This window comes from Tupaia chinensis, unplaced genomic scaffold (genome assembly GCF_000334495.1).
Source record: "Tupaia chinensis unplaced genomic scaffold, TupChi_1.0 Scaffold138683_1, whole genome shotgun sequence".
NCBI classification, from domain to species: Eukaryota; Metazoa; Chordata; class Mammalia; order Scandentia; family Tupaiidae; genus Tupaia; species Tupaia belangeri.
In genome coordinates this window covers 309,006-321,744 of record NW_006198576.1, presented here as the reverse complement: position 1 = coordinate 321,744, position 12,739 = coordinate 309,006, and the positions used below count along the sequence as shown (strand labels likewise).

General features: G+C 33.3%; 1 protein-coding gene across 1 annotated transcript in view; it reads right to left on the bottom strand.

Annotated features, from left to right (window-relative positions):
* LOC102494318 (triadin) overlaps positions 1–12,739 on the bottom strand; it is a 126,929-nt gene that overhangs the window by 25,921 nt on the left and 88,269 nt on the right. Inside the window, exon 5 of the mRNA XM_006161620.3 lies at positions 2,287–2,346. Within this exon, the coding sequence (XP_006161682.1) occupies positions 2,287–2,346 (60 nt within the window). The remainder of the gene's footprint in view (positions 1–2,286; positions 2,347–12,739) is intronic.

The window sequence follows — 12,739 nt, the reverse complement described above, 5'->3', positions numbered from 1 at the left end:
ATAATATATATATGAAAATAATATATATATGAAAATAATATATATATGAAAATTATATATATATATGAAAATAATATATATATATGTGTGTGTGTGTACATATAGGCAATAAGATGTGTCCACAATCACCAAATTTACATTGACCTTCTAAACATACCAGCTTCAGAATGATTAATCTTTTTAGATTCAGATATTTATTGTCTTATTTATAATCTTCATGAGCTACTGTTGTCTTGGAAATACTCTCTCTTTTCTTATAAGACTTTAAAATGCTTTACAATAATTTACATTTCTACCATATGTGACCAGTGTATGAAATGAAATGTGGTGTGGCTTACCTACATGTAAGAAGAGTTATAAAACCACATTTATTTTTACTCAATGATTTGAAATAAAAAACAGGGATCATTCCACCTCAATGATAGATAGGAAACTAAGCAATAAAATGAAATCTTCTAATCAGATTCACACAGAAAAATAATGGAAATAAAACAAACTATCTCTGATGCTCAGTTCAGTGTTGAAAAACTGAAGCTCCATTTTCTCTTTCTTGAGAAGTAGTCACTTTCCTAAAATGTATTTGGTCTCTCAAGAAATATATTCAGGGCACTAATCTCCAGCCCAGCCTTTGAGAAATTTATTTTAAACTTCAGCCAAATTCACTGTTTTAATTATGAAAGACTTACTAGTTTTAATAAACCCCTTCTACAGCCCACTGCTCAAAGTCTTTGACAGCAGGATTCTAATAGAGCCAGGTCCAAAATGCAAATGGTGCCATCTGCATCAGTACATCCACTCCAGCAGCACTGCTATTAAATTAATAGTACAGTCTGCAAGATAAAACAGCAGCGACCCCAGTCATGTGGAACCCGTTGAGTTTCTGTTTAACCTCCAGCAGATAGAATCACAGAGCCAGTTCAGCTATGGTTCGCTTAGTCAATCCGTACCCAAGAGCTGTGTCCAATTTCCCTGACCAAAGGAATTAAGAACCAAAAAAAAAGGAAAGAGAGCAGTAAGAAGACATTAGTTCCTTAAGCACAAATATAAATAGGTTTCAATCAAGTGGGCTTCAATGTCCTATATAGGGGTTGGCTGACCAATCTGGAATGAACTCAAACATGAGGATTAAAGACATATTATCCACAGAATGATTTGAGCTCTTCACAAAGAGGAAGCATAAAAGATACAGTAGGTTAAAATACCAAAACCAGCAACATAGCATTATGGTAAGGATTCACATGCAGGGGTGATTATTAGTTAGTTAGGACCTCTATAATATCATTTGAAACTATACTCTCTACAGCCATGATATTTATTACAGATAAATTTCTATTAGTCAATTTTTCACATAGTAAATTTTGGACATTTCATTTTCATCCTCTACCCGAATTATTTTATTTTTATGTCTGTGTCACATGCAAAAAAAAAAAAAAATTGAGATTTTAATTTTTTGTCCTGGTCTTCCAAAACTCCTGGGTAACTGACCATTGGCTTAATCTGGGCATGCTTAGAAAAACGTCCTTTTGAATGCCTTTGACTTCTACACATTTCTTTAAAGTTTTACGAATACGTGGGTCACCCCCAGAAAAGTGATATTTCTGTGATGAGCAAGACAATGCTGGGTCTTATTAATATGCTTCTGCTGCAGAGCACAGTTACTGGATTCAGTTCAGTGGAAAGGGATATGAATCATCATGTTGTCACTGTCCATCTAACCCATGAGGCTGTGGAAAAACACTGTAGGGCCATGACATCCTTCAATGAGGTAGTATAATGACTCTGCATCTCTGTACTACAGACAAAGGGCTTGCATGGCATGAGAAAGTCAGGCTTAAAAAAAATCAAACTCTGCCTCATTTTAGTAACTTATTAAAATGAGAAAAATATTTGCTCACTAAGTCAAAAAATATATTTATTGTGCTACCTTGGTAATTAAAAACTGGTTTTAAACAATATAAACATTGTCACGTATTTTGAAGTTACTTTGATTCCAATTATTAAATATTATTTATACATTTATACCTGAAGTTAACTGAGAGTAAAAGTACTTATTATAAAAAAATCTCGATATTTAAAGCAAAAACATACTCAACATGAGAATTTTTCTTTTTTATTATAATTATTATTTTGTATTGATTTTTAATATTATTTATCATACATTAAATCGTTATACATCATTTAGATTGTGAAGAGAATTTACCCAGCATGATATATTTCTTGTTCTAAAATGAACACACACACACAAATCTTTAACAAACAAGAAGAAACACAAAATTAAATATTTACCTTTAGTTTGTATTTTCTTCTCAGGTTTCTCCAGCTTCTCAGTCTTTTCTTTGTGAATTTCTAGGGAAATAAAAAATTTATCATTTAAAAACTCTTGGTAACATAAAATGTAAGCCATAGCTGTGACCTAAACCTTATGATTCTATCACAAAGTCAAAATTATTATATATAGCAAGTGTGTTGCTGTCTAAAAGGAAAGAGTCTTTGTAACATATTATAAATTGCTTATTACTGGAATAAGAAAACAAATTGGAATCATCTAAAAGTCAGTTATTTGAAAAAGCTTTAAAAATTACATCTACTGAGATATGTTGTCACCATTTTCTGTGCTAAATTAATCACAAATCATAATTATGTTTTATTTCAATTACTCTCAATACAAATTAAGAATCCTTAATAAGAATGTCATTTAGATTTAGGAAGATTTAGTTTTTACATATTAAATTAAGAATTTGTGAAATGAACTGTAACAACTATCTAATAGAAAATATATCTCAGAAGTATTGACTCCAAGCTATGTTTATAATCAGCATTTGACATTGCGTATAACCAATAATTACTGCAAGAAGATGTGACAAATTTCGTAGAATAAGTTAGCTGTACAGTTTTTCTAAATATCAGGTTTTAACAGATATATTCAATTTGCTGCTAGCTTAAGTATACATACATTGCCAAGGCTTAGAAAATGAAGTTAATTCTGAATTTTCAGTTAATTTGGATAGATGTAAATTTGAGATTAGGGTTTACAAACATGATTACTACCCCTGAAATGTGACTTAATCTTAAATATCATGTATTTCTTAGAAAAAATGCTAATGAGGTTTATTTACTTATTTATTTATTACAACTATATGCCACAGATGGTCTGAGATGGTGCTAATTACTGTACACATTTTAAATTCTCCTTTTGTAAATTTGCATTTGCATTTTTGTAATTTTTCCAGAAGTCTGCTAAATTAAGACCAACCATAGGAAAACCCCAGATATCTTAAAAAGACAGCTACTGACTGTCAATCACCTGTTTTGGAAGTAAACACCACTGTGAATATTTTCTTCCCTCATTTTCCCCACTAATCAATCTTGTTACTGTTTACACTGTCACTCTTTTACCTTATCCCATCTCTTAAAGATGGCCATGGAGATATGAAAGAGGAAAGGTGCCCATTCACATCTCTGGAAAAATTGTCCGAGGTATAAATAAGCAAAGATCTCCAATGGACATAGGGAACTTCCATCTTCCTGCTTCTTTAACCATTGGCTTATCTCTTTCTTTACTATCTTCAAATTGTATTTTATAGTAGGGTTATGTCGTCTTAATACTCTGACTTTCTGATTGAGTTAAATATTATTTGATGGTGGGATGGGGCTATTCTTTTCACCCTAGGACATTTAATGGTTATTTCTGGTCTCTACAGATTAGACGGCCATGGACCCCCATACTCATCTCACAGTCATGACAGTGAATATAGTCTTTAAATATTTTCAAATACCCCAACAGGGCAGCATTAATCCCACTTGAGAACCACTGCCCTGAAGAAACATGATAACTAGCCCAATCACTCTTTGTCACTGTCTAAACCTAAGCAGTAGCACCTAGACACATGTGCATATTAAGTACGTGGTATGCAGTTAGTTCTAATTGAAGTATGTTGTAAAGTACAGGCTGGATTATTAAGACTTAGTGTAATAAAAGTAAAATACCTCACTGATAATTGTTACATTAATTACATTTTGAAGTGATATAATGTAGACACTTTGCATATGATGGTTTAACAGACGGGTCATCTTGGCCAGGCTATTATACCAAGCTTTTCAAATAACTGCTAATCTAGGAGTGCTTGAAGCAGTTTTGCAGATGTAATTAAAAACCTTAAGTAGTTGACTTTAAGATGTTCTGGATATTTGGTATGAGCTTGTCTGACTCCACTGAAAAGCCTTAAAAATGAGTCTGAGGTTTCCCAGGACAAGAGAAGAAATTATCTTTGGGCTTTGGTTTGCACTTGTGGGCTCCAGCTTGCGTGTGATTTTCCCTTCTAGGCTGCCTGTCCTATGGGTTCAGACTTGGTTAGCCAGCTCCAAAATCACATAAGTCAACCCCTTGTAATAAATTCCTTAATACATAAACATATCAGTATAACTTCCTATTGGTTCTGCCTATCTGTTGAATCCTAACTGATACATAGATTTAAACAGGACATTTTCATTTTGCATGTTGTAATGATATACAATGATCAAATGTACAAAAATGTACATATGTACTATATATATGTGCATATATATATGAATATGGTATATTTTCAATGTCCTAGTTTTCTTTGATTAAGATAGATGTGAAAAATGAAGGAGACATTTATGACTATTTCTTTTAAAATTTTCCTAAAAAATTGACATGAAGCCTTTTTAATAAATCACGGACCATGTTCCTCAAATTTGCCAAAATAAGATTTAGCCTGGTATTTCTCATAAAAAAATAAAAAATAAATAGGATAGTAAATTAAAATTATTTTGACAAAGGGGCCCATAGATGGCATGGTAGATAAGGTACTAGATTCCCATATGACTGACTATAATTCGGGTCCCAGACCTAGTGACTTGAAAATCACACTAGGAGTATGTGTGTGCTTACTCAAGCTCCCAGGAAGAGAATGGAGGAGAAGGGATCACAGTGTGGTTATGCCCTCGGGTGGTGATTTCTCACTTTACCTCTCATTGCCTTTCTGTCTCTTTTCAGTGAGCTCATGCACCCTATAGCAAAAACCTTAAAAAAAAAAAAAAAAAAAGGGGCTCTGCCCCGCGCAATGCGTGCCTTTCGGCCGGGCCCCCTCCGGGGTAATGGGAGAGTGGGAAAGGGCAGAGGGTCAAACATAGGAAAAAACAAAAAAAAGGAAGAGAAAAAAAAACCATATATATGTATACATAAGTATGAAAGTAGAAGTGGAATATTATTGATGATAACATGCTTGATTGAGTCACTGGGCAGTTTATTCTAGATGAGAAATTACATTTAGTATGTTGTGATGATGCTCAAGGAATGAATGTTAAGTAACAACAACAAAAACAATACGGTAAAACTATTCGTACCATTTTTTAAAAAATGCATATTTGATGACTGCAGTGAGCTGTATGGGCCCAGCTGGGTTCTACTTTATAGTATGCTCTTTCTACTCACTGGGGTTTATGCCTAAAGTCAGACTTGAGTTCATGTATAGGTATGTGTCAGCTGTGATAACTATTGGATATATTTAGACTAATTAAGTTCACTGGCAGATCATTTGAATGGGGATGGGGGAGGCATGGAGGGAAACCGTGGATGCCAGGGAAAATGTGGGAGGAGGATGGGTCATAGCAGAGGGTGGGGGATGGGGAATCAAGGATGGCAAAACAAAAGGCAAGGTATGCAGGACATAAGAATTGGGAAATTATTTGCTTAGAACATGTACGTTGATGTGCTTGATTGAGCCAATGCACAGTGTATTTTGGATGGAAAATTCATTTGTGTGTTGTGATGGAAAAAAAGAAATTATAATAATAAAAATAAATAATAGAAAAAAAAACCTTAATTTTTTTTTATTTCTCTTGTTACTTTTTAAAAAGCTTAAAATTACATATGTGGCTCACATTAAGTTACTCTTAGATAATGATGACCTACACCTATAGGGAGAAAATAGTCTTCTGAAAATCTTACATCATCTACAGGGTTAAATCATTTTTAAATGAACTGCAAAAACAAACTTGAAATTATCCCCAGCCAATACCATTCTGCTTTTCTCCTATCCAAATAAACAGAAGCTATGAAGATTGGTCTTTTCATAATTCAAGCCCATCAAGCAAATAAAATGTTAAAGATTAGCATTGTTTTTGGATGTGTTAAGGGAATAACTTTTAATAACCAGTTTCTTACTCCCAGTAGGTATTAACTTAAATACAGAAATGGAAAGAAATTTTCAAACATAAGAGAATGACACAAAATGCTACATTGATTATGATATGAGGAGCCCTTTACATTGATTGCCATTGAAAATATTTTTTCCTTTTGAAGTAGAATTGTGCGTGTGTGTGTGCGTGTGTGTGTGTGCATGTGTGTGTGTGTGTGTGTGTGTGTTGATCCACAGACAACTGATGACCTTTCAACAAAATAAAGAACAGATTCTGGAACTCGCATATTAGGATCAGATGTGAATTAGTGTCTTTAGTAGAGTTTGTTCTGAAGATCATGTGGCATGAATACTCCTTTCGGAGCCTTCTTAGCCTTTGATTTGGGTTAGTTGGTGGCTTGTGAGACTAGACAGTGCATGTGTGGTCCACAATAGGGCTTCCTGCAGGATAGTGGGAAATCTACACAAGAGAGAACAGGTGAAAGAGGCAGAAGCAGGAGCTATTTGGCCTCCCTTAGCCTTGACACAGTCAAAGGGAATGAGCATTAGACTGTAATTGTAAAAGTCTAATGAACAGGGCTCTACCTGGATGGAACAAAATAAAGAAGACAAAAATCAGAAAGACTGGGATCAAAGACACAACTCAAGGAAAGAAAGGCAGAGGGTAAATGGATACTCTCCACCCTTCCCCAAATACATGAAAGGGAGGTAACTCTACAGTGGAAGGTAAATAATTGCATGTTGGAAACACTTCATAGTAAGTTTTATGTAAGTAAAAATAAAAATAAATTAAAGAATTAGACTGATAAAAGGGCAGTATGTTTCAGAGTATTTGTTTCTTATTCTATGATAAATGGAATAGACACTGCCTCGTTCTACAGCTCACACCAGTTTCAAGGATAAAGACCACATTTTGTACTTTTTCTGATTCTGCACTATAGTTTTGTACACACGAAGATGACCACTGCTTTAAGAAGATCCATTCAGGTCACTTATAAGTGACATGAGGTTGGGGGTGGGGCCTACAGAGTTTTAGAAAAATATGCACAGAATAAAATCAGTTCACACCAGGGGTCAGCAGGTGGGATGGTAGTTAAAGCACTGTAATCCCACAAGGCCTAGTGTGGTTCAAGTCCCTGACCTGGCAGCTTGAAAATCACATTGGGTGCATGTCCATGCATACCCAACATCCTGAGAGGAGAATGAAGGAGAAGGGATTGCTATGTGACCATCCCCTTTGATGGGCGATTTCTCATTTTCTGTCTCTCTCTACCTGGTGAGTGTACATGCCCTGTAGCAAAAAGTGTGTATGTGTGTGTATGTGTGTATTTCAAAAAAAAAAAGAAAGAAAAATGTCACATGGAATGAAAGTGTGATGAATTGCATGGGTAGATATTTTGTAGCAGTATCAACTAATTTTCTTTAGTTAAAAAGTCACTTTAAGTCCATTAATGTTTCTCTAACAGCAAATGTAGACAAGCACAGATAGCTAAACTCAAATAGCATGTGCATACCTCTATTTCTCTGTTCATGGAGGAAAAAAATAATCTATTTCTGATGATCCAAACTTAAGGAGAAATTAAATATTGCTTGCATGGTTTAGTGCAGCATTATATGTTCTTTGGGGATTGATTAATCACTGGAGCCACTATCCTTGGCTATCAGGTGTCAGAAGAATCTAAGGAGGCTATGGCGTAATATGCTGTTCTGTCTCCTTATACTTCAGCCAGGAAATGATGACCATTCAGGCTCCTGTCCAATCGGGTAACAACATGTTTCCAATTTAGACATCAGAAAGATATTTTTCTCCAACTCCAACAATGCTTGAGTTGTTACTTTCAGTTGCTCTCTCCAGCCAAGATACATTTATGTAAGATCGGAAAACCGAATTTAGAAAATTCAAGCAATTAAATGTAGAAATGTACTGCCCTTGTTTTTCAACACAAAGCAAAATAAAATGTATTACATAATACTAGTTTCTAGTTATTTCATAATCTCCAAAGATAGCTGAATGCTTCCACTTTGCATAATATGTCGATAATGTATAATAGCATAAAATTGTACTAAACATCTTGATGGTCATTAAGGAACAGTTTGCTTAAACCTGAACCAGACGTAGATCTAAAGGACAAAGAAGGTCAAGGAACTAGGTCAAAGTCTGACATCTCTGAAAAGGTATAAAGTCACAACACTAGATGGTAGTTGAAATCATAAGCCATTTTTGTATATGGTAAATCTTAAAGATTGCCTTGGAAGGCTCAGTGGTCAAAGTGTCTCAATCTACCAGTGAGGCTCCCCTTAGGTTTTTGTTTATTTATTGAGAGATTTTTGCTATATGGCATGTTTGCTTGTCAGAGAGACAGAGAGGGACAGAGAGACAGGAAGCAGGAAATCACTTTCTGGGAAAATGGCCATGCCATAATCCCTTCTACTTCATTCTCCTCTTGAGATTTTAGGCATGCACACACATGTGCCTAGTGTGAGTCTGAGACTCAAACTATAGTCGACTATGTGGGAGTCCAGTGACATATAACCATGCACCATCTGCTGGTTCTAAGGTTTTTAAAGGTATAAATTTGATTTTGAATTTCAAGAATTGAAGACAAAAATGACATGAAAAAAGAGTGAAATGATCTGTTATTTAACAGGCAATGAGGGGATCTCTATGTTCTACTAAACCCTTGGTAGCCATGCCTAGTAACAAAGAGTCAGTTCTGCACTAATGCCTAACTCCACTACTGTGTAATAGCATCCAGGATACTGCAAGATTTAAGAGAAGGTCAAGTTACTTGCATGAAGTCGAAGGTAGGTTCCTATTTCTTTAACTACTCCTGACTGTCTTGTACCACTTTTCCGGCAGCTTGTAAGGAGGTATTAGTGAAGAAAAAAAGTGAACAAAGGAGTAAATGTTTCTTCTTAGATTAGCATTGATACTCATTTCTCATTCTATAGCAAGAAAGTTTTGGTATCACAAGAAAGTTTTAGCATGGTAGACTATAAAGGCATTTACAACCTTCTTTTATTTAAGGAACTCAAATAATTTATACTTGACTTTTATGCTTTATTTCTCAATGAAGGTAACAATGAAATGTACCCTCCTCAGTTAAACTTTTTCTAAAATATAATGACAAATAATTTGAGAGAGTTGTGAATTGCTGATAAACAGAGGAACAGAAATAATAAGAAATAATAAAATTTATTATACTGCTGAGAAATAGATAAAAATTAGTCATATTTTTAGATTACTACTTCTGAATTAAAATATCTTTATATTATAATAGTCATCATATGAAATATGTCAAAAACATGTTTTTCTAATATAATTAAAATGTGCATTTTATGGGAAAATTTAGACATAGATAAGCTATTAAAAAGTGATACAAAAATATTCTCATTTCTGACATGCATTAAAATAGAGCTTCGTGCTGAAGATAATACTAGAGTCAATATGCCCAATTCAAATGTGATCTCCAGACTTACCAGCTGTGAAAGCCTGATTTTCTCATTTACAAATCAAGTTCATAATAGCGCCTACTGCAATGTCTACACGAAGATTAAAACAAGTTAGACTGTAAAGGATTTAAAGCAAGCTTTGGGTATCGATTAAGCGTCATGTGAGTATTGGCTATTGTTATTATAGTCGGATGTTCTGCAATGACATTTCAGTTAACAATGTACTGCATATATGATGGTGACCCTATAAAATTATAATGGAGCTTAAAAAGTCTATCATTTAGTGATGTCATAGTTCTGTTAACGTTGATGTACAATGCATTACTCATGTGTTTACAGTGATGCTGATCTAAACAAAACTGTTGCACAGCCAGTCATAGAAAAGTACAGCATACAATATTGATAATGATAATAAACAACTGGTTTGTGCATTTATTATACTATATTTTTTAATCATTATTTTAGAGTGTTCTCCATTTATTTAATAAATAAATAAATAAAATAAAGGTATAGTGTTGCCATGGGTGGGACAACAGCCTCACACATCTCATGTTTATCATGTCTGTTGATCGTTGATATGCAAATACCACTATGCTATAATTGCCCACAGTAATTCAGTACAGTAATAATGTATAGGTATGAAGCTTCAATAATGGGTCTAGGTAGGTAGTAAGTCATGTCATCTAGCTAGTGTAAGTTACTCTACGATGTTTTCATAGGATGAAACTGCCCAATGACACATTTCTTAGAACCTAACCCCATTGCTAAATGACATGTGACTATATCATTATTACCTGTCCCTCCTACTAAGTACTAAATTTGATGAGGGTGGGAATTTTATCCCACAATAAGTTTTCAACGTTAAACACGATGAGTAGCCTATACTAACCACTTAATAAATATGCACTACTTATAAAATGAATGTTTAGGCATGACTATGTGTTGTCAATGTCGTAAATCATATTTTACTTATTCTTTATGACAGACTTCGCAAAAACTTTACTAAAATGACTATAGTTGAAAATCTCAAGAAAGTAAAAGAGTACATTTCTGAATATTTTTACTTCCTATTAAATTTCTAGGGAAGGTTGCAGAATTTTATTACTTACAAAAATTAAGTAATGTATCTGAAAGACATTTATAAGTTGCCACACTTATTCAAAAGTTTTTTATATTACATTCTTTCATATTACTTTTCTGGAACATCGAATTGCTAAATATGTAGTAATCAAATTATGACAATAAGTTGTTTTTAAGTAGATTGTCTTATCTCAAAATTTTAAAAAATTATATAAAAATAAATAAGTTATAAATGAATATATTATTTCTATAATAAAATGTTGACAATCAAATATGTCCTTCTCAACAGAAAAAAATAGTGGCCAAATTTAAAGTGGAATATGTTACTTAAACGAGCTAAACGGGTCTAAAAGGGAATTTCTTTTATTTATTTATTCTTTAATTTTGCCAAAGGGTGCCTGTGCTCACTGAAAGAAATAAGAGAGAGAGGAAGAGAGAGAAAATATCCCCCTTACCGCATGAAGGCTGTAATCCCTTCTCCTCCATTTTTTCCTCCTTTCATGATTTTGGGCACACAAGCAAACATGAGAAGGTGGGGACCAAAATTAGTGAATAGATTGTACTAAATGATTCCTAAAAATGAGCTTCTTTTAAGTGAAGTTTTTCTGCATTATTTTGTTACATTACATGTTTTCACTTATGCTAACTAGTTTTTTTTATCTACTTACAATAAAAACAAAGCTTACTGTTGCATAGATAGTTTATGATTTTGTCTAAGGCTTACATGGCCAGTTTAAAGCATGCTATTTTTCTGTAACAATATGACACATTGTTAATAAATTCAAAATGTTATCAAGACTTTTAAATGACAGACTCAAGAAGTTAAAAGGATAATCTCTGTCTCCAAGGCAACCATCCTGATTCCTTTAAGATGACAACCCAGTTTATTAAATTATTATGAGGGTTGTGGATTTCAAAGAATGCTTTTTATCATTATGTCTTCTCTAGATATCTCTCAAGCTCCAGATAATATAAAATGCCTTCTTACAATTTTTCTCATTTTAATATTAAAAATTCAAATTATTTATTCATTTGAACATAGAATCACTATTTGTAAGATTCTGCCAGGCATTATTAGGACACAAAAGATTAATTCTGATAAATGATTGAGCAAATTCATTTATCTATTTAGTGGCTAATTAAATAATGCTAAGGAAAATATTTTGCTGAATTCTCAACAATTCATATAAACATACCAAACTACATGTTATGTATCTATATTCACTGGTACATTTTCCGTTATGTTGATGAACATTTTTGGAGAAAAGTGAACCACTCACCACTAATCAAGAGTATGAAGAGGAATATTTTACCCCCTCAATGAAGCAAGTGTTTGTGATTAAATGAGCATACAACTACAGACACAACAGGCCGATACTGAAGAAAGTTTCCTTCAGGGCGTTGAAACCCGTACATGTAAAATGTTTTGCACTTTTTTGTTGTTGTTCCTATGTTTGATTACTTGGTAACTAATGGTAGACTTTTTAAGAGAAAATAATAGTATGAGTATTGCATGGTATAAGCCCTGTAAAACTTTAAAAATTTTTTTTCTAAAATTACATCTGCCTAATCTCATGTTTGCCATAAATTTGGTAATCTCAGGTTAATTTATTTTTTTTTCCACATTGGACTTTTATTTTCTTGTTCTTTAAAGTACTATACTATTTCTCATATGTACATAAACCAGATGAGTAGAAATTATTACAAATAATGCCTTTTCTAAGACAATTAATGGTGGACTTTAAAGATTGGGTGAGGTTTTGACTTTGTTTTACATATGATAACATACTAGACAAGATCAATGTAGCTGTACATCAGAATCTTTTTAAAAGAGATTCCCATGCTGCAGCTCAAACTTCAATTAACTTCTCATGATGACAAAACATTTAGGGTTCTATAATTTAAATAAGCTCTTGGATATTTTCACAACCACAGTTAGAAGTAAAACTACTGTCTAGAAGGATGTTTCTCAAATTTTAATATGCATTAGAATCACCTGGGGATCTTTTTTTTTTTTTTTTTTTTTTTTTTTTTTTTAGGGAGGT